The 22,626-nt window shown below is 38.8% G+C and overlaps 1 protein-coding gene across 2 annotated transcripts in view; it reads left to right on the top strand.

The window, feature by feature from the left end:
- KCNMB2 (potassium calcium-activated channel subfamily M regulatory beta subunit 2) overlaps positions 1-22,626 on the top strand; it is a 305,703-nt gene that overhangs the window by 242,029 nt on the left and 41,048 nt on the right. For both annotated transcript variants that reach the window (XM_017955685.3, XM_017955689.2), the window contains exon 2: positions 21,431-21,553. In XM_017955685.3, the coding sequence (XP_017811174.1) occupies positions 21,498-21,553 (56 nt within the window). In that variant the 5' untranslated portion in view covers positions 21,431-21,497. The remainder of the gene's footprint in view (positions 1-21,430; positions 21,554-22,626) is intronic.

Genomic DNA, 22,626 nt, shown 5'->3' with positions numbered 1-22,626 from the left:
CTAGCAAAAATGTACTGGTTCAGGGAACATTGGTTTTGAAGTTGTACAAGCTTGGATTGAAATTTTATCTTCACCAATGAACAGCTATGTGACCTGAGAAAATTAGTTTTCTGAATATCAGTTTTCTCTTTGGGTAAATAGAGTTCTCATAATAGTTACTGTCAGAATTAAATGACATAATGCATATAAATGCATTATGTACATAGGTCTAGAGAAGTACCTCACATCTTCATGTCTATTGTTGTCATCTCTAATTCTTCTCCATAAAGAGCTCTTCTTATAGTTTAAATCCCTTGATTATCAATTGAGATAGAAGCAAGAGTTCAAGATGGATTAGAGACTTAAATGTTAGACCTAATACCATAAAAATCCTAGAGGAAAACCTAGGTAGTACCATTCAGGACATAGGCATGGGCAAAGACTTCATGTCTAAAACACCAAAAGCAACGGCAGCAAAAGCCAAAATTGACAAATGGGATCTCATTAAACTAAAGAGCTTCTGCACAGCAAAAGAAACTACCATCAGAGTGAACAGGCAACCTACAGAATGGGAGAAAATTTTTGCAATCTACTCATCTGACAAAGGGCTAATATCCAGAACCTACAAAGAACTCCAACAAATTTACAAGGAAAAAACAAACAACCCCATCAAAAAGTGGGCAAAGGATATGAACAGACATTTCTCAAAAGAGGACATTCATACAGCCAACAGACATATGAAAAAATGCTCATCATCACTGGCCATCAGAGAAATGCAAATCAAAACCACAATGAGATACCATCTCACACCAGTTAGAATGGCGATCATTAAAAAGTCAGGAAACAACAGGTGCTGGAGAGGATGTGGAGAAATAGGAACACTTTTACACTGTTGGTGGGATTGTAAACTAGTTCAACCATTATGGAAAACAGTATGGCGATTCCTCAAGGATCTAGAACTAGATGTACCATATGACCCAGCCATCCCATTACTGGGGATATACCCAAAGGATTATAAATTATGCTGCTATAAAGACACATGCACACATGTGTTTATTGTGGCACTATTCACAATAGCAAAGACTTGGAATCAACCCAAATGTCCATCAGTGACAGACAGGATTAAGAAAATGTGGCACATATACACCATGGAATATTATGCAGCCATAAAAAAGGATGAGTTTGTGTCCTTTGTAGGGACATGGATGCAGCTGGAAACCATCATTCTTAGCAAACTATCACAAGAACAGAAAACCAAACACCGCATGTTCTCACTCATAGGTGGGAACTGAACAATGAGATCACTTGGACTCAGGAAGGGGAACATCACACACCGGGGCCTATCATGGGGAGGGGGGAGGAGGGAGGGATTGCACTGGGAGTTATACCTGATGTAAATGACGAGTTGATGGGTGCAGCACACCAACATGGCACAAGTATACATATGTAACAAACCTGCAAGTTATGCACATGTACCCTACAACTTAAAGTGTAATAATAATAATAAATAAATTTAAAAAAAAAAAAAAAAAAGAAGCAAGAGTTAAACCACATTCACCATGAAGGAAAGGGTGGTTTCAACATAAATCTGTCATTTATACTGATCTAGGAGGAACACGTGAGTCATGAGCAGGTTTCCTCACACCAGTTGGGTACGTGTGATGCCCAAAAGAGTGAATGTTTAACAATTAAGCTGGTTTTAAATGTGTAGCATGGAAGGAATCAAACTGAATGTCGGTTGTGATTATTCACTTGTACAGCGCATTAAAGGTAAATTATCAAATAGTGAACGAATTAAGATCATGTAAAAATGTGTTTGCCATTTCTTCAGAGAGCTTTCGGGTTCTTTGGAAAAAAATCAAACAGAAGGGCTTTATGTATTAGTATGGCCAAATTTTGAAAAAAAAAAAATCTGCTATTTCCCCCAAATGGAGGAAACTAACATTTACTGAGTACCTACTGAATACCATATATATTATTTCAAATAACTGTCACATAGAAATCCTATAACATCTGCTATTACTCTAATTTTCTTGATGAGGAAAATGAAACTCAGGGAATTTAACAATGTATTTCTGTCATATAATTACTAAATAATGGAGCTGGGATTGCACTCTGAATCCAATTTAAAAGTGCTTTCAACTAAACCCTGAGATGGTCATTTCTGACAGCTGTGATGACCAGAGAAGTGATGCAATGCAAAACTTATTTTATTATTTATGAACATGCATAGCAATCTTATATTAAAGACACCCATCCACACTTGCCTGACCTCCTTGTCTACTCCTCTAGACCAAAGTTCTATAAGAGTAGAGGCATTGTGTGATATGTTTATCAATATGTTCCCAAAACCCAACTTGGTGCCTGCCACCTAACTACAAGTTCAGTAAATATTTGTTGGATAAAGAAGTGAATGCTGAATTGATTAAAAGAATACAGATTAGCTCCACACTCATATTTTCACAGATGGTGAAACTGGGGGAATAGCGGGTGTTTTGTCTGCAGTTTACTATTGCTCGGTGACAGAGTGAAGATTAGAAACCCAAAGCTCTGAATAAAAGCCCATTGTTGAGTCTAATGAACCAGGTCAACAGCAGGCTAAAGGACAGGTCCATTATTTAACTTAAGCTGCTGTCCTCCTGAAACAGATGTCAATGTGTCATGATTACATGAACAACAGTTGTTTTACATAACACATGACGGAGGTCACAAGTGACCACCACACCATTGCCAGTCAGAGGAGTCCATACATGGTTGCCCCAGCTACTGAAAAGCAGGTTGCAAGACAACCAAATAGAACCCTCCAGTGATCCCCACCACTGTCAAGCCATAGGAACACCAAATTGAAAGACTATCCACACAAGAAAATGCCTTCATAAGGAGCAAAAATCAGGTGAGCAATCACAGTACCAGGTTTTAACATCATAGCAAGGAAAGATACATTGAAAAGGGTAGGAAAAACAGTCTTGAATTGCCCACATTGCCACCGCCATCCCCCAGTAGAAGCTGCATGGCACAGAGACAGAATCTGTGTACCTGGAAGAGAGTATAGCGATTGTGGGACTTTGCATTGACATTCACAGCTGCCCTGTCACAGTGGAAAACATGGGGGCAGAACTCAGCTGGAACCACCAGATGGAATATTTAAACAAGCCCTAGCCAGAGAGGAATTGTCTACCTCAGTGGTCAGAGCCTGAGTTCCAGCTAGCCTCATTACTGTGAGAAAAAGTGCTCTAGGGTCCTAAATAAACTTGAAAGGCAGTCTAGGTCACAAAGACTGCAATTCCTGGGCAAGTCCTGATGCTGTGCTGGGCTCATAACCAGTGCATTTGGTGGGCACACAACCCAGTGAGACACCATCCGGGGCAACTAAGGGAGTACTTGCATCACCCCTCCCCCAAACCAGGGCAGTGCAGCTTCCAGCTCCAGGAGAGACTCCTTTCCTCTGCTTGAGGAGAGGCCGGGGGAGAGTAAAGGGAACTTTGTCTTGAAACGTGGATACCAGCTCAACCACAGTGGAATATGGCACCAGGCAAAGTCCTAAGGACTCTATTCCAGGCTCTTGATTATGGATGACATTTCTGGATACCCTGTGGGCCAGAAGGGAACCCACTGCCTTGAAGGGAAGAACCTAGTCCAGGTAGGATTTATCACCTGCTGACTAAAGAGTCCTTGGGCCTTGAATAAACATCAGTGATTGCCAGGCAGTACTTATCACGGGGCTTAAGTGAGACCCAGGGCCATGCTGGCTTTTAGTGTGACCCAGCACATTCTCAGCTGTGGGGGCCATAGAGAGAGACTTCTTCTGTTGAGGAAAGGAGAGGGAAGACTAAAGGGCACTTGGTCTTGCAGCTTGGGTACCAACTTGGCCACAGTAGAGTAGGGCACCAAGCAGGCTTCTGGGATCCCCAGTTCCAGATCTTGGTTCCTGAAAGGCATTTCTGGACTCACCCTGGGCTGGAGGGGTGATCACTGCCATGAAAAGAGATGCAGGCCTAGCCGGGTTCACTATCTGCTGCCTGAAGGGATTTTGTCCTTGAATGAATATCAGCAGTAGCCAGACAGTGGTCACTGTGGACCTTGGGTAAGAAATAGTGCTGTGCCGACTTTGGATCCAACCCAGTGCAGTCCCAGTGGTGGTGGCCACAGAGGTGCTTATGTCACCCCTCCAACAGCTCCAGGCAAATTGGCACAAAGAGAGAAACTTCATTTGTTCAGGGAAAAGTAAAGGAAGAGAAGAAGAGTCTCTGCCTGGTCATCCAGGGAATTCTACTGCATCTTACCAAGACAATCAAGGCAGTAGCTCTACAAGTCTGCAAAAGCCACAGTGTTACTGGGCTTGAGGTACCCCATAATGCAGATAGAGCTGCAGTGACCAAAGATTTAGATCACAACACTTTATACCTCTTGAATACCTGGAAAGCCTTCCCAAGGACAGATACAAACTACCCCAGACTGCAAAGACTATGATAAATAGCTAACTCTTCAATGCCCAGACATTGCTGAATATCCACAAGCATCAAGATCATCCAGGAAAACATGACCTCACAAAATGAACTAAATAAGGCATAAGTGTCCAATCCCAGGATGACAGACACATGTGACCTTTCAGACAGAAAATTCAACATAACTATTTTAAGGAAGCTCAATAGAATTCAAGACAACACAGAGAAGGAATTAAAAATCCTACCAGCTAAATTTAACAAAGAGATTGAAATAATTTTTAAAAATTAAGTAGAAATTCTGGAGTTGAAAAATTTAACTGACATACTGAAGAATGTATTGGTCTTCCAACAGCTGAACTAATGAAGCAGAAGAAATCATTAGTGAGCTTGGAAACAGGCTATTTGAAAACACAGTCAGAGGAGACAAAAGAAAAAAGAATAAAAAACAATGAACCACACTGACAGGATCTGGAAAATAGCCTCAAAAGGGCAAATCTAAGAGTTATTGGCCTTAAAGTGGAGGCAGAGAAAGAGATAGAGTAGAAAGGGTATTCAAAGGGATAATAACGAGAAAATCTCAAATCTAGAGAAAGATATCAAATATTCAAGTACAGGAAAGTTATAGAACACCAAACAGATTTAACCAAAAGAAGACTACCTCAAAGCATTTACCAATCAAACTCCCAAAGTTCAGGAATAAAGAAAGGATATTAAAAGAAGCAAGAGAAAAGAAGTAAATAACATACAAACACGTTCCAGTATATCTGGCAGCAGACATCTCAGTGGAAACCTCTCAGGCCAGGAGAGGGTGGCATGACATATTTAAAGGGCTAAAAGAAAAGAAAAAAAAAAAAAAAAAACTTTCGTTTTAAAATAGTGTACCCAGCAAAAATATCTTTCAAACATGAAAGAGAAAATATTTTCCCATACACAGAAAAGCTGAGGGATTTCATCAATACCAGACCTGTCCTATGAGAAATGCAGTTCTTCAGCCTGAAAGAAAAGGATGTTGAGCAAGAAAAATCATCTGAAGGTACAAAATCCACTGAAAACAGCAAGTACACAGACAAACTCAGAATATTATAACATTGTAATTGTGGTATACAAAGTACTCATATCTTGAGTAGAAAGACTAAAAGAAAAACCTATCAAAAATAAGAATTGCAACATCTTTTCAAGACATAGTATAATAAGGAATAAATAGAAATGACTAAAAGTTTAAAAGTGGGATGAATTGAGTTAAAATGTCAAATTTGTATTAGTTTTCCTCTTTGCTTATTTTTCTGCTTGTTGTTTTTGTTCGTTTTTGAAATCAGTGCTGTCATCAGCTTAAAATAATGGGTTATAAGATGTTGTTTGCAAGCCTCATGGTAACCTCAAATCAAAAAACCTACAGCACATATGCAAAAAATTAAAAGCAAGAAATTAAAACATACCATTAGAAAAAAAATTACCTTCACAGAAAGGAAGATGGGAAGAAAAGAAGGAAGAAAGAGAAGACTGCAAAACAACCAGAAAGCACATAATAAAATCACAAGAGTACATCTTTACTTGTCAATAATAACATTGGATGGAAATAAACTAAAGTCTTCAATCAAAAGACACAGAATGGCTGAATGGATTAAACAAAAACAAAAAAAAGACCAAATGGTCTGTTGCCTACAAGGAACACACTTCGCCTATGTATACCCATAGGCTAAAAATAAAGAAGTAGAAAAAGATATTCCATGCAAATGAAAACCAAAAAAGAGCAGAAGTAGCTATATTTACGTGGTATGAAAGAGATTTCAAGACAAAACTAGTGATGGACTAAGAGTTCAGCTGGGGAAGTGCCACTGCCAAGCCTGCAGCCTGACGCCCTCTCAGTAGTGCCTGCATTGGGTGCCACAGTACCTGTCTGAGCACTGGGCACACCCATGCTCCCACCCAGCCCTCCCATCTTGGCTGGTGCTTGGAGCCTGCACTGCCACTGCTGCCCTTTCTCTCAGGCCACACAGCCGAGTAAACAGCCACAAGCTACATCGACAGTGCCCATGTTCTGCTGCTGAGCCACCATGGAGTCACTCAGCCCTTGGAGCCTAAATGTACACAGTCCTGCTCTCAGACATACCACCATTAGATTTAATAGTCAGCTTTCATCAATACTAATTTTCAGCTATGGAATCAAAGATATACTGCCCTACTCTGGGACACACCTCCACTGGATTTAATTCCTCACTAACACTTTCAGCTGTGGAATTGCAGACAGGTGATGACAAAGGAATGACATTGCAAATGAATATCAAGTGAGGGGAGCAGAATGATGCCCAAGGGTAAATGTTCTAAAACATGACAAGAATTTTCTCTCAGTGATGACATGGCAGATAAATAAACTAGGGAAAAAAATGATAAGATAAAGTTTCTCTAACCAAGACCTCAAAGCTGGACTAGAGTGCTGGAGGGAAGGAAGTGAGAGAGCAAGCCACCAAGCAGAAGCTGCTCTTCACCATGGGGGCCAATGGAGAGTAGAAGGACTCAGATACAGATGCCTCCAGCCCAGTCTCTGTTATGGGACTGCAAGGCTGATACACTCCATGGCATGAGGTGGAGGTTCCTATAGCCAAGAAGAAAGAGAAGCAGGTTCTGAGAAGAGGATTAAGAAGGAACCTGTCATCCGGAAGTCCAGCCTGCTATTTGGCATGGGGCTATCTGGGATCCAAGCCAGCTACCTCATCTCTGAACACCAGCAGGTGGCTCTTCTCATGCAGATGACAGCCAAGGAGTCTGAAAACAGCCCAGAGGACAAAACACCAAATCACCCCTCCCAGTCTACAGTGTGTTGGACGGGAATAGCTAACTCTGCCTCAAAAAACAAAGATAAAGGGAACAAGAGAAACGAACAAGGAGAGACCTTTCTGCACTGAGCTGCCATCTGAAGGGATATCCAGAACATCAAAGGACTCATATGTGAGTGAATGGACATCAACACCAAGGACTTCACAGGCTGGACAGTGCCGCATGAAACATTTAACCAGGGATATTACAAGGTTGCAAAGCAGCCACTGGCCCCAGGTACAGAGGTGAACACCAAAGGCCTGGACAGTAATACGCCTTTGCAGAACACCACCACCAACAGGCATGACAAGGTTGGCATCTTCCCTTGGCCCTTCACATGTCTGCCCTGTCCTGATGTCTGGGTCATTCTGTAGCTTCATGTTCCCCTATCCTAACTAGTCTCATGGTGCTGGGCTAGTAAGTCAGTCTCATGGTGCTGGGCTGAGGAAGTACGTTTTTGCCTCCCGGACCTCAAAGGCCAGCTGTCCCCTCTATCTGCCCCCAGCTTTCTCACCTTGGATCAACACCTGAACAGCCTCTCATAGTATTCACAACAAGCACCATCTAAAAAAAGGCTTGTATCCATGAGACATGTAGGTCTGGTTGTGTTTTATCAGGCGAAGGATTATACCAAGTGGAAGGAGGGCTGCAGGGGTTGCTACTGGTCCCTCTCTTTGTTACTGTGGGACTGTTAGACCTGCAAGGCAGATCCATCCAAGTCTGGAATGAGGAAATACCATTCCACAGGTATAGCCAGTGCATAGGATGATAGAATCAAGATTAGACAAAATGACCATTATAACCAGCCCAGGAGCAGTGAGCACTAAGAGGACTCAGCCTTCATGGGGAAGTGACTGCTTCCAGGTCTGAAGCAAGGAATAACATGATGTATTCAAAACCCTCTGTCCTGCTGGAAAGGAGGGCTGGTAGTCACAGGTGGGAGGGTCTTAAGTCATCACCAGAGCTCTGTGAAGAGCTCCCTGGTCATAGACAGTATAGTTGGAGTGTGGTAAGGACAAGGCCAGGGGGACAAATGAGGCCACATTTGCTTGCATCCATCATACTTTATGGCAAGTCATGCCTGGCCATCATGGGAGATGCTGGAATCCACAGCACCTAGGGTGTAAAAAGCATTTACGAAATGACAAGTCACTGTGGGGGATGGAGGGGACTCTGAATTAAAGATTTCTGTGACAATCAGGGAAATCTGAACTGATTCCATATTTGATGTTAAAAAAAATTCCCATTAAATTTTTAGGTAAGATAATGGCATTATGGTTTGTTTTGTTTGTTTTTATAAGGACCCTTCCATAGAAATGTACTGAAAAAGTCTATGCAATGTGATTTGCTAAACAATACCCAGAAAGCAGACAGGTGTGAGTGGAATGGCACTGGCTGTGGGCTGACAGGTGATGCAGCTGGGGAAGGGGGCATCCTTTGAGTTTTTATATTTTTGTAACTATCACTTTTAAACTTTTTATTATTGAGACTGTCAAAGACTCTGTAAACATGGTGAGCTAAATAAGATAATGGTCCCCAAGTGCCTATGTCACGACCCTGGAAGCTATGGGTATGTGACTTCACATGGGAGATTATCCAGGATTATCTGGGCTGGCCTAGGGTAATCACATGGGTCCTTGAAGTTTAAGAGCTTTTCCTGGCTGAGCCACAGCAATACCAGAAGAAGCTGAAGACATTAGAGCCTGAGGTCCCTCCTCAGGCTTCTTCTGGTATCTGGCCTTGCTGGCCTTGGAGTAGGAGGCCGAGGAATGTGGTGACCTCTAGGGGCTGGGAACAGGAACCTCAGTCCCGCTCCTGCCAGTACCTTGACATTAGCCCAGTTAGGGAGGCAGATTTTGGACCTCTGACTTCCAGAATTGTAGCCTAAGAGTGCAGTGATTTGTTGTAAGTTGCAATAGGAAACTCATACACATAAAAACTATGTGCTGATTAAATAATATAAAATATAATGTACTAAATAAAAATAGATTATGTGTATGACAAGACTCTATATTAAACCTCATTACAGATTCTTTTAATGCACTAATCTCAGACCTAAATAAAGTTGAGATTAAATTTAATATTTGTACTTGAGTTATGTCCTGGGTGTATGAAACACAGTTTGCTGATGATAAACAGCTGGACAGAGCTCTGGAAATGTCATCATGGGTGTTCCTGCCACTAATATTACCACTCTTATGCTTGTAAAGCCAAACAAGGAAGATACCATCTTACATTATAATGTAAATGAAAATGAAAAATAAACCAGTTTACAAAACTTGGAAAAAGAAGAAAATTTATAAAAAGAGACAAAGAAGGTCATTATGTAATGATAAAGGGGTTAATTCAGCAAGAGGATATAATAATTATAAATATATATGCACCCAACACTGGAGCCTCTAGATATAAAAAGCAAATATTATTAGAGCTAAAGCAAGAGATAAATCCCAAGGCAATAATAGCTTCAACACCCCACTTTCAGTATTGGACAGATCATCCAGACAGAAATCAGCAAAGAAATATTGGATTTAATCTGCACTATCACATAAATTGACCTAATAGATATTTACAGAACATTTCTTCCAATGGCTGCAGAATGCACATCTTTCTCCTCGGCACATAGATCATTCTCAACGATAAACCATATGTTATGCCACAAATAAGTCTTTAAATATTCAAAAAAAATTGAAATAATATCAAATATCTTTTCTGACCACAATGGAATAAAACTAGAAATCAATATCAAGAGAAATTTCAGACACTATACAAATGTATGGAAATTAACCAATATGCTCCTGAATCACCAGAGGGTCAATGAATAAATTAAGAAGAAAATTAAAAATTTTATTGAAATAAAAATGGAAATACAATATACCCAAACTTATGGGATACAGTGAAAGCAGTAGTAAGAGGAAAGTTTATAGCAGTAGACACCTACATCAAAAAAGTAGAAAAACTTCAAATAAACAACCTAATGATGCACCTCAAAGAATTAAAAAAGCAGAAGCAAACCAAATCCATACTTAGTCAAAGAAAAGACACAACAAAGATTAGAGCAGAAATAAAGAAACTGAAATGAAGAAAAACAACACAAAAGATCAATGAAACAAAAAGTTGGTTCTTTGAAAAGATAAAGTTGAAAACCATTAGCCAGACTAAGGAAACAAGACTCAAATAAATAAAACCAGAGAAGAAAAAGCAGGCAGTACACCTGATACTACAGAAATTCAAAAGATCATTAGAGACTACTATGAGCAACTATATGGCAATAAATTGGAAAATTTAGAAGAAATAGATAAATTCCTAGGCACATACAATCCACTAAAATTGAACCAGAAAGGGACTCAAAACCTGAGAAGACCAACAATAAGTAATGAGATCAAAGCCCTAGTAAAAAGTTCCTGCAAAGAAAAGCCCAGGACCCAATGGATTCATTGCTGAATTTTACCAAACACTTAAAGAACAACTAATACCAATCCTACTCAAACTATTCAAAAAAATAGAGCAGTACAGAACACTTCCCAACTCTTTCTATTAGACCATTATTACCCAGATACAAAAACCAAAGACATCAAAAAAAGAAAATGACAGACCAATATCCCTGATGAATATTGACGCAAAAATCCTCAACAAAATAACAAATCAAACTCAACAACACATTAAAAAGATAATTCATCATGACCAAGTGAGATTTATCCCAGAGATGCATGGATGGTTCAACATATGCAAATCAATCAGTCTGATACATCATATAAACAAAATGAAGGACAAAAACCATATGATCATTTCAATTGATGTTGAAAAAGCATTTAATTCTCTGAAGAATGTCAATGGTAGTTTAATAGGAATAGCATTGAATCTATAAATTACTTCCGGCAGTATGGCCATTTTCACGATATTGATTCTTCCTGTCCATGAGCATGGAATATTTTTCCATTTGTTTGTGTCCTCTGTGATTTCCTTGGGCAGTGGTTTGTAGTTTTCCTTGAAGAGGTCCTTCACTTCCCTTCTTAGCTGTATTCCTAGGTATTTTATTCACTTTATAGCAAGCGTGAATGTGAGTTCATTTATGATTTGGCTCTCTGCTTGCCTGTTGTTGGTGTATAGGAATGCTTGTGACTTTTGCACATTGATTTTTTATCTTGAGACCTTGCTGAAGTTGCTTATCAACTTAAGAAGCTTTTGGGCAGCGATGATGGGGTTTTCTAGATATAGGATCATGTCATGTGCAAAAAAAGACAATTTGACTTCCTCTCTTTCTATTTGAATATGGTTTATTTCTTTCTCTTGCCTGATTGCCCCGGCCAGAATTTCCATACTATGTTGAATAGGAGTGATGATAGAGGGCATCCTTGTCTTGTGCTAGTTTTCAAGGGGAAGGCTTCCAGCTTTTGCCCATTTAGTATGATATTGGCTGTGAGTTTGTCATAAATGGCTTTTATTATTTTGAGGTATGTTCCTTCAATACTTAGTTTATTAAGAGTTTTTAACATGAACGGATGTTGAATTTTATCAAAGGCCTTTTCTGCATCTATTGAGATAATTATGTGGGTTTTTTTTTTTTAGATCCGTTTATGTGATGAATTACGTTTATTGATTTGTGTATGTTGCACCAGCCTTGTATCCCGGGGTTGAAGCCAACTTAATTGCGGTGGATAAGCTTTCTGATATGCTGCTGTATTCAGTTTGCCAGTATTTTATTGAGAATTTTTGCATGTATGTTCATCAGTGATATTGGGATATAGGTTTTCTTTTTTTGTTGTATCTCTCTCAGGTTTTGGTATGAGGATGATGCTGGCCTTATAGAATGTGTTAGGGAGAAGTCTCTCCTTTTCAATTGTTTGGAATAGTTTCAGAAGAAAGCATATCAGCTTAGTACTTCTGGTAGAATTCAGCTGTAAATCCATCTGGTCCTCGGTTTTTTGGGTTTTTGTTTTTTTTGTTGTTGTTGGTGGTGGTTGTTGTTGTTGTTTGTTTGTTTGGTAGGCTCATTGCAGCACTATTCACAATAGCAAAGACATGGAATCAACCCAAATGCCCATCAATGATAGACTGGATAAAGAAAATGTGGTACATATACACCATGGAATACTATGCATCCATAAAAAGTAACAAGATCATGTTCCTTTCAGAGACATAGATGGAGCTGGATGCCATTATCCTAAACAAACTAATGCGGTCACAGAAAAGCAAACACCGCATGTTCTCACTTATAAGGAGAGCTGAACAATGGGAACACATAGACACAGGGAAGGGAACTACACACACCAGGGTCTGTCAGGGAGTGAGGGGAGGGGAGGGAGAGCATTAGGAAAAATAGATAATACATGCTGGGCTTAATTACTAGGTGGTGGGTTGATAGGTGCAGCTAACCATCATGGCACATGTTTACCTATGTAACAAACCTGCACATCCTGTACTTGTACCCCATAACTTAAAAATTAAAATTAAAAAAGAAAAAACAAAAATAAATTAAAATAAACAATGTGATGTTAGTCACTGACTCAAAAAGAAAGCACTTAATAAAATACAATATCCCTTGATGATTAAAAAACTCTCAAAAAACTAGGCATAGAAGGAACATATCTCAACATAAGAAAGGCCATATATGACATACCCATAGCTGATATCATACTGAATGGGAAAAAAGTGAAAGCCTTTTCTCTGAGATCTGGAACACACCAAGGATGCCTACTTTTACCACTGTTATTCAACATAGTAATGGAAGCCCTAGCTAGAGCAATCAGACAAGGGAGAGAAATAAAAGACATCCAAATTGGAAAGGAAGAAGTCAAATTATCCTTGTTTGAAGACTACATAATCTTATAAAAACCCTAAAGACTTCCCCAAAAACCTATTAGAACTGATAAACAAATTCAGTAAAGTTGCAGGATACAAAAATCAACACATAAAAATAGTGGAATTTCTATATGCCAACAGCAAACAATCTGAAAAAGAAATTAAGAAAGTAATTCCACTTACAATAACTACAAATAAAATAAAATATCTGGAAATAAACTTAACCAAAGAGGTGAAAGAACTCTACAATGAAAACTATAAAACAATGATGCAAAAAATTTGAAGAGTTCACAGAAAATGAAAAGATATTCCATAGTCATGGATTGGGAGAATCAATATTGTTAAAATGTCCATACTACCCTAAGCAATCTACAGATTCAATGCAATCCCTATCAAAATACCAATGACATTCTTCACAGAAATAGAAAAATGATCCCATGATTTATATGGAACCACAAAAGACCTAGAGTAGCCAAAGCCATACTGACCAAAAAGAGCACAACGGGAGGAATCATATTATCTGATATCAAATTATGCTATACAGCTATAGTAACCAAAACAGCATGGCACTGGAAGAAAAAGAGACGAATAGACCAATGAGACAAAATAAGAACCCAGAAATAAATCTACACATCTACATTAAACTCATTTTCAACAAAGGTAGCAAGAACATACATTGGGGGAAAAGATAGTCTTCTTAATAAATGGTGCTGGGAAAACTAAGTATCTATATGCTGAAGAATGAAACCAGACTCCATCTCTTGCCATGTGCAAAAAACAAATCAAAATGGATTACAAACTTAAATCTAAGATCTCAAACCATGAAACCACTGTAAGAAAACATCGAGGAAGCTCTCCAGGACATTGGTCTGGGCAAAGATTTCTTGAACAATACCCCCAAAACACAGGAAAACAAAGCAAAAATCGACCAATGAGATCACATCAAGTTAAAAAGCTTCTGCATAGCAAAGAAAAGAATCAACAAAGTGAAGAGACAACCCACAGAATGGGAGAAAATATCTGCAATCTATCCATCTGACAAGCAATTAGTAATCAGAATATATAAGGAGCTCAAACAAATCTACAGGAAAAAAATCTAATAATCTGATTAAAGAATAGGCAAAAGTTCTGAATAGACATTTCTTGATAGAAGACATACAAATGGCAAACAAGTATATGAAAAAGTGCTCATCATCACTGGTCATCAAAGAAATGCAAATTAAAACTATAATGAGATATCATCTCACCCCAAGTTAAAATGGCTTTTATCCAAAAGACAGGGAATAACAAATGCTAGTAAGGATGTGGAGAAAAGGGAACCCTTGTACACTGTTGGTGGGAATGTAAATTAGTACAACCATTATGGAGAACAGTTTGGAGGTTCCTCAAAAAAATAAAAATAGAACTACCATATAATCCAGCAAATCCGCTGCTAGATAAACCCAAAAGAATGCAATTCAGTATATCAAAGAGATACCTGTACTACCATGCTTGTTGCAGCACTATTCACAATAGCCAAGATTTGGAAGCAACCTAAGTATCCATCAACAGATGAATACATAAAGAAAATGTGGCACATATACACAATGAAGTACTATTCAGCCATAAAAAAAATAGATCCTGTCATTTATTCCAACATAGATAGAACTGGAGGTCATTGCATTAAGTGAAATAAGTCAGGCACAGAAAGAAAAAGTTTGCATGGCCTCACCCATTTGTGGAAGCTAAAAGTTAAAACAATTGAATTCATGGAGATACAGAGTAGAAGGATGGTTACCAGAGGCTGGAAGGAGAGTTGGAAATGGAATGAGGATGGTTAATGGATACAAAATATAGTTACATAGAATGAATAAGATCTAGTATTTAATAGCACAACAGGGTGACTGCAGTTTACAATAATTTATTGCACATTTTAAAATAACTAAAAGAGTAATAATTGGATGGTTTGTAACATGATGAAATGATAAATGCTCGAGGTGATGGATACCGCATTTACCCTGATATGATTATTACCCATTGGATGCCTGTATCAAAATAACTCATGTACCCCATAATACATGCAATACTATGCACCCATAAAAATTTAAAAGAAAGACAGAAAAGCAGTCTGCAATAAAAATCCAAAGAATATATTATCTCTTATTTCATTCTTCTCAAAAGACAATAGTGTTCTGCAGTTCACTCTTCTTTTCCTCTACAACTGGGCAGCAAGCAGGGCTATTCACTCAATCTTCTAGGCGTCAAATTGGGAGAGAAAAGTATTTTTCATTCTTATTATGAAGCATTATCAAGAGACTATTCAGTGGTACTTACTATTTCCCAAAATTATACTGACATTTAAGAGGTAGGTAGAGAAATAAGAATCCACAAAAGAAATTGAAGGAGCAGCTAGATAATGAGAAGGAAAGCCGAGAGATCATTGTCCTCTAAGTCAAGGTTGCAAAGCATTTACAACATTTCTCTTTAGAGTAGAAGGAAATGAGCAACAATATCAAATTCAGCAAGCTGAGAGCTTAGGTAAATGTCGAGAGACAACTATTATACACACCTGCTGGGAAGTCATAGAAACCTTAGAAGGGAGCTGGTCTGGCGTAGCGCAGATGTTGATTTGTTATTCCGACTCTTCATGGACTGCACTCCTTAGAAGCAGATCTGAATGTTTTGGTCCCCACAGTACCTAGGACAGCACCTGGAATGTAAGAGGGACTTATAAATGTTTGGCAAATCAATGAACTAAAACAAAGTAAAGTATGTAGTGGATTTGGAGGGAAAATATCCCAATGACATTTAAAATAGATTGTAATAAGATGCACCAATATTTTCTTAATTAAATCACTAAGTCTAAAATTATCACCATATATTTAGCTTCTTCCCTGAGGGTCCTGAAGCTAAAACAACTCAATTCCTAAGGAGAACATATAATTTACCGCCTACAAAGATAAAGTCTCATACATTAGAAGCAGCCCTAAGTTTCTGTGCTTAGAGTGACCTTTTGAGTTGCCAGAGCGATGTCATTAGTGTTACAGTTTTATGCAAGATTAGGCATGTAATTATGTGTTAAATAGTTCCATGGGCTCCTGCTTGCTCATTTAATAAAGCAGAGTTCATTAAGATTATCCCAAATGCGTAACTCAGGGCCACTGACACCAGAAAACTGCAACCACTTTGTTCTTTTCCTACCCCATATCTCACTTGCCCTTGCAGCTGTCACCTTGAGGCCTCAGCACTGGTAGGAAGTGAGAAGCCACTGCAAAGTGGCACCCAGCAGAAGCTTCTAGAAACAGAAAGAGTATCCATAAATAATAAAACTTAAATGAAATCAGAACCTGAGAGGTTATAGTCGTGTTTCTTGGCTGCCCATCACAATTACCTTGACAGCTTCCAAAAATACATTAATGCCAGAGACTCACCCCCAGAGGTTCTCATCGGTCTGGAGTGAGACCCAGGCATCAGTATTTTTTAAAAGTTCTTCCAGATAATTCTAATGTGTGGCCAGCATGTGTGGCCAGCATTCAGAGGCACCGTCTTTATGTTTTTCTCTCTCAGAATGGGTATCCGAACTTAATGCTAATGAGAAAGTACTTCAGATTTTATCACCCTATATCTCGGAAAACCACTTTTCCTCTATTGAGTGCCACTGACCCATAAGAAAAAAAAAAAGTCAATAGTCTAAATGTACAAGCACGAAGTGAATTAATTGAATTTTTTACAAAAGGAAAAAATTCAATCCATTTGTTTTTAAGTTTAAAAATGGGGTGAAAAAGAAGTAACCTATCGGTTAGTGTGTGCCACTAACCAATTATTATGTTATTATGTTATTATGTTTCATGGTCTACTTTAAACACTTTTACATGTATTGTTTTATTTAGTCTCCCAAGCAACGTAGAAAGGCAAATATTATTATTCCCATTTTTACAGTCAAAGAAACAAAAACTCAGAGATGTTAAATTGACTTGTCCAAAGTCATAGAGTTGGCATATGGTGATGCCAGGAGGCAAACAAACAAATGGCCCCATCTGCTGCTCTCACTCATCTCTTTTCATCAGGCCATGCTGCCCTATCTAAAGAAAACCTTAGTGAATGATACTTCACCAAGCAATAGAAATTTTCTCTCCAAGCCAATGAAAGGGATAGATGGAGCTGGACAATCAAGAGAAGGAAAGAAAAGAAGTAGAGTAAGAAGAATGAAATTCAGTGCAAGCTAAGAGAAGGATCAGAAAGGAGACATCAACTGCATCCAGCAGATGAGTCACAGTGCGTGAGGCCAAAGTCATACTAAATGGCCACATTTCCCAGTAGCTACTTAGATGGTCAAGGCAGCAAATACAACCAGTGTGTTACCATGTGCCCTGGATTGTGCTGTAAGGGTGCATAAGACACAGTCCTGCCCTACAGATGCTTATAACCTAGCATGGGAGGCAGATTTGCACACAAACAGGATAGATTTTGCCTTGCCTTAGCCAAAGTAAGTACCGAGAACTGGGAGTAGAGATGAAGAAACTGTTCATATGGGTCAGAGAAGACTTAGATGGCTTTGAAACAGGGTAACTCATTCATGATGAAGACAGAAGGAATGGTCGAACTGAATCATGGAAATAGAAACTAGCAAGGTGTGTGTTTGAGAAATGGAAAGGGCCCTTTATAAATTTCTGAGACAGGGAAATGATCCCATTCTTACTGACTCCCTCCTTTTACTCAGGGCTGAGATTGTATCTTCTAGCTTTGAATTTTCACATCATACTCATCTGCAGTTATATAGGAATGGTTCTGCCAGGTTCACTCCAGTTCCTAGATCATTTAATAGTGGAATTAGATTCAGGTTTCCTCTCCTCATTGCCCACAGCTCTGTGCAGCCACTATACAACGCATATCTCTATTTTATGTTAGGATTCCAAATTACAAAATTGTATGAAGTACTTTCTTTTTTGGTCTCTATATCCCTATCCTGATCACAATTCAAATGAAAAGTTTCTTGTCCTATAAAATGAGCAAAATTGAATTAATTTCTTAAGGAACTTCCAAGCCAGCTTCCATTAACACATTTGGAATTCTAGGTGTTTCTTTGAAGCCCGGAAATTTTTTTTTAACCTTCACAGAACCTTTACACTATTGCCTTTAAAGCAGATACTTCCTTTTGTTTTAATTAACAATGACTTTAGCAAGTTTTAAATAATGGTTTGTCTTTATGAAAGAAAACTAGGGTGGAAACACTCCAAATCCACTTTTTGGGATAAACTGAGGAGTCATTAAGTCCTTTCCAACAAGATTTAGACAGTTCATTAGAATAAATATATTTTCATCTCCCACTTTCTATATCATCTTAAAACAGAGCAAAGGTACAGTGCTGGAATAATGAGACACAGTCTGAAAAATATTCTAAATGTACTGAAATCACTGCAGTGCCTTTCACTTTGTAGTTCCAAAACATTTATAATTTGTATGATGTGTCTATTAAATGCTGCCTAATAGCCAGGAACAGGACAGCACTCAGGAATTTATTGGTTTACCTAGACTCAAATTGTGACCAAACCCTGTGAAGGAATGACTAAAGCAATCAGAAGATTCTACTGGAGTCCAAGTTGAAATAACTTCTTGAAAGTTTAAGCCAATGCTCATTCTTATGAAGTAATTTATTCAATTTAGATTAAAAGTATTCTTATTTCCTGAAAGTTAACTAGTTTTAATAATGGATGTAGTCCCTATTCTATTTGATATTTTAGAGATGCTCAAAAAGAAACATAAATGACTTTAAACAACCCAGACCTAAGCCATTTAAACAGACAGCAGATTTGATTTCTATGTCTTTCTAAGTCTAGAGTCTAGGACATCCATGCAGGTGAATCCTTTGATTCCTGCCATTATCCCAGAACAAGGGTAGATGTATGAATTCTTGCATCTATACTGGTTACTAAACTCCCAGCCTCTGTTCTACCTCCTACAGTCTCTGTTCCTCATAGCTCTGATGCTGACCCAAGGGTTATAAAAGGAGATCAATTCCCAGACCTAATCCCAGAAAGTAAATACACAACAACAGAGTATATGCTTAGATCCATTCTTCAATTTATTGAATCACAAAATATTGGCGCTGAGAGGAATCTTAGAAGCTAACAGTTTCAAACTCTCCATGGTACAGAGTAAGCCCTAGAGATGTTAAGTGACTTTCTCAAGGTCACACAGCTAGTTAGTGACAAAACTGGGCCCATTACCAACCTCTTACTATGAGTGCATGCTCTGATCCCTTGCTACTCAGTGTTGTCTGCAGACCAGCAATATCAGCATCACTTGAGAGCTTGTTAGAAAGGTAGGCTCTCAGGCTCCACCCAAGACCCTCTAAAGCAGAATTTGCATTGTAACAATTTTTTTTTTAAACAGGATGTCCCTGTGTCATCCAGGCTGGAGTGGTGCAGTGACACAACCACGGCTCACTGCAGCCTGGAACTCCCAGGCTAAAGCTATCCTCCCCGCTTAGCCTCCTGAGTAGCTGCCACTACAGGCACACCCTACGACACATGGCTAACTTTTTTATTTTTAATTTTATGTAGAGACGGGATCTTGCTATGTTGCCAGGTCTGATCTCAAATTCCTGAACTCAAGTGATCCTCCCTACTAAGCCTCTCAAATTGCTGAGATTACAGGCATAAGCCACCACAACTGGCCCAAATCTTTAGGTCATTCATAGGCACATTACAGAGCTGAAGCCAAGCCAGGCACATTGGCAAGAACCTGTAGTCCCAACTACTGGGGAAGCTGAGGAGGTAGAATTTATTTTTTTTATTTATTTATTTAGTTAGTTAGTTAGTTAGTTAGTTAGTTAGTTAGTTAGTTTTGAGATGGAGTCTCGCTCTGTCACCCAGGCTGGAGTGCAGTGGCGAGATCTCCGCCGCCCGGGTTCATGCCATTCTCTTGCCTCAACCTCCTGAGGAGCTGGGACTACAGGCACCCACCACTACGCCCGGCTAACTTTTTCCATTTTTAGTAGAGACAGGGTTTCACCATGTTAGCCAGCATGGTCTCGGTCTCCTGACCTCATGATCCGCCCGCCTCGGCCTCCCAAAGTGCTGCGATTACAGGCGTGAGCCACCGGGCCTGGCCAGAGGTAGGATTTCTTGAACTCAGGAGTTTGAGGATGCAGTGAGCTACAATTGTGCATGGGAATAGCTGCTGCATTTCTGCCTGGGAAATGTAGCAAGTTCTCATGTCTAAAGAATATATTTTTAATTTAAAAACTAAAAGAATTGAAGGCAAGTAGATGTTGGTTTGAAGCATGGCTCTACCTATTCCAGCTGTAAGCAAAAATCTCAAACTCCTGAAAGCATCATTTAGAATCTGGAAATGATATCACTACCCACCTTGCAGAGTTTTCATTGTATAAGCATAACATAGATATATGCATATGCATTTCATGAAATATGTATGTGCATAAATAATATATTCAAAGTGCATGGCATATAGTAGAGAATATGGTATACAGTAGCTAATGTTATTTCCTGTCTCATGCTTATCATTAGTATTGTGCTTAACCATACTGAAAGCCACTAATGACTGCATCCATGAAGGAATCACCAGTCTTCCTTCCTTGGTTCTAATGTGTTAAATATCATTTTAACTTTTATATATGATTAAGACTTCTTTATTTAATGTTCGTAACTCCCAAGAAAATTATTATTATGTGGAAAACAAATAATAATAGCTAACTACTTTTAGTGCTGTGCTTAGAGAGGAAAGAAGATCTGCCAAAGCCAAGTCCTAGTAACAATTAAAAAAAAAAACCCACAACATTCTTAATACATCTTGACTCTAGATCCTACAAACCTGGCTTCTCCAGAAGCCAGAGAGTATCAGCTGCCACTGATGCTGTAATTTTCTTAGGCAGAGACTCAACTGCCATGGGCAGATGCCACAACAGCGGCAAAAGTGGGGCACGGTTAAAAGATGACATTTCATCACCAACATGTCACACTTGTCAGCATTTAAAAAAAAAAAAACCAGATTGAAAAGAAGAAGTCAAATTTTAGTATCCAAATCTGAACTAAAATTTTGGAAAAATACAGCATAGTAAAGAGTGTGAAACTGTACCAAAGTGATATTTTGAAGGAGATATTTTGGGGAAAATGTGACTTTAACATCAATTAGAAAACCATGTTTTCCTAAGGCAGTAATTCTCAATCCCAGCAGTGCATTACAATCAGCTAAGGAAGCTTTAAAAAGATTGAATGCAAATTTCTGAGAGAGGACCAGGCTCCAGTGTTTTTTTTAAAAATTCCCAGTCAATTTTAATATGCAGCCGGGATTGAGAACCACTGCCTCTATGGCATCACAACCCTGTTGTTAAGTAAGAGTCCATCCACTGAGAGCTATTCGTTGCTGTTAACTTCCATGTGTACCTCTTCTAGGTCTTTTTGCCATTCCTCCAGGACATCCACCGTAAGGAAAGGAGACCCTGGACCAACATTCTCTAAGATGTTTATATGGACCAGTGGCCGGACCTCTTCATCTTATAGACATGATGAAAAAAGGTAAATGCACTGGGATTCTGGGAACTTTTCAGAAGCATTTAACCTGACTTTCCAAAGAGGAAACTGACAGGAAAGTAGTAGGCAACTGAGCCTTATGCTTTGCAATGTGCGGACGGACTCTACACTACAGGAGTAGGGTTTCAGACACTTCGGCCTTCCTTCTCTTTGCACTTTACATGTTTGCTTTCAGCACATACCCTTGCAAAAGTTGTTCCCTGTCAGAAATTCCCATGTCACAAGCTCTTTGCTTAGCTAACTCCAGCTCTGCCTTCAGATATCCAATGTGAACCACCACTCCCATCAGCCTCTTTAGCCAAACGGACTGTGTTGTTGAATTTCCAGCACCTAGCACTGTACCTGGCACACGGCGCTCAATAAATACTGAGCACCAAATGTATTAATAATAATTTATTAACTGAATTAATTTTTTTAATGAATAATAAAAATTAAATAATAAAATATAATTAATAAAATAATAAATACTGAGAACCACTGGCAATTCAGTTTCTTCTTCCAAAGTGATGAAAACTGCATTTCTGGGTACTGGACATACGGCAGGGAAGGAAAACAGAAACTATGAGAGGAGGAAAAGAGGACAGACAAATCCACTGAGCCCTCAAAAATCATTGGAAGAATAGTCTGGGGGAAGGGAAAAATGAGGGAACAAGAAGAAAGATAAAGGGCAAAGGCAGCATTAAGAAAAGACAAGATGACCATTGTGCAACTCAATCCAGTCCTCTCACTTGGGTTTAGGGAGTAAATGTATTCATAAAATTCTCTAGTCATTTTTAAATATTTAGTCTTCTTCTTTCCCATGACCTTGCACTATTATTTGGGTTAAGTGAAGCTAAATTTTAAGTACAACTGCCTTTACCAGCATATTGCAACAGAAGCAAGTTGCAAATCAGGCAGAATCTGATAGAAATCAGGATCAATTTGGTTGAAGGAAATTTGTGAAACACTGATAAAATAAAAATTAAAATTAAATAAAAATTAAAAATTACAATTGATAAAAGTTGGTAAGGCACCAGGAGAAGAATCTGAAGGAGGTTTGCCTGAATACTGTTTTCAGA

The sequence above is a fragment of the Papio anubis genome, chromosome 2 (assembly GCF_008728515.1).
Source record: "Papio anubis isolate 15944 chromosome 2, Panubis1.0, whole genome shotgun sequence".
Taxonomy (NCBI): Eukaryota; Metazoa; Chordata; class Mammalia; order Primates; family Cercopithecidae; genus Papio; species Papio anubis.
Note: the sequence above shows the minus strand (reverse complement) of the source record. Positions and strands in the feature narration are given on the sequence as shown.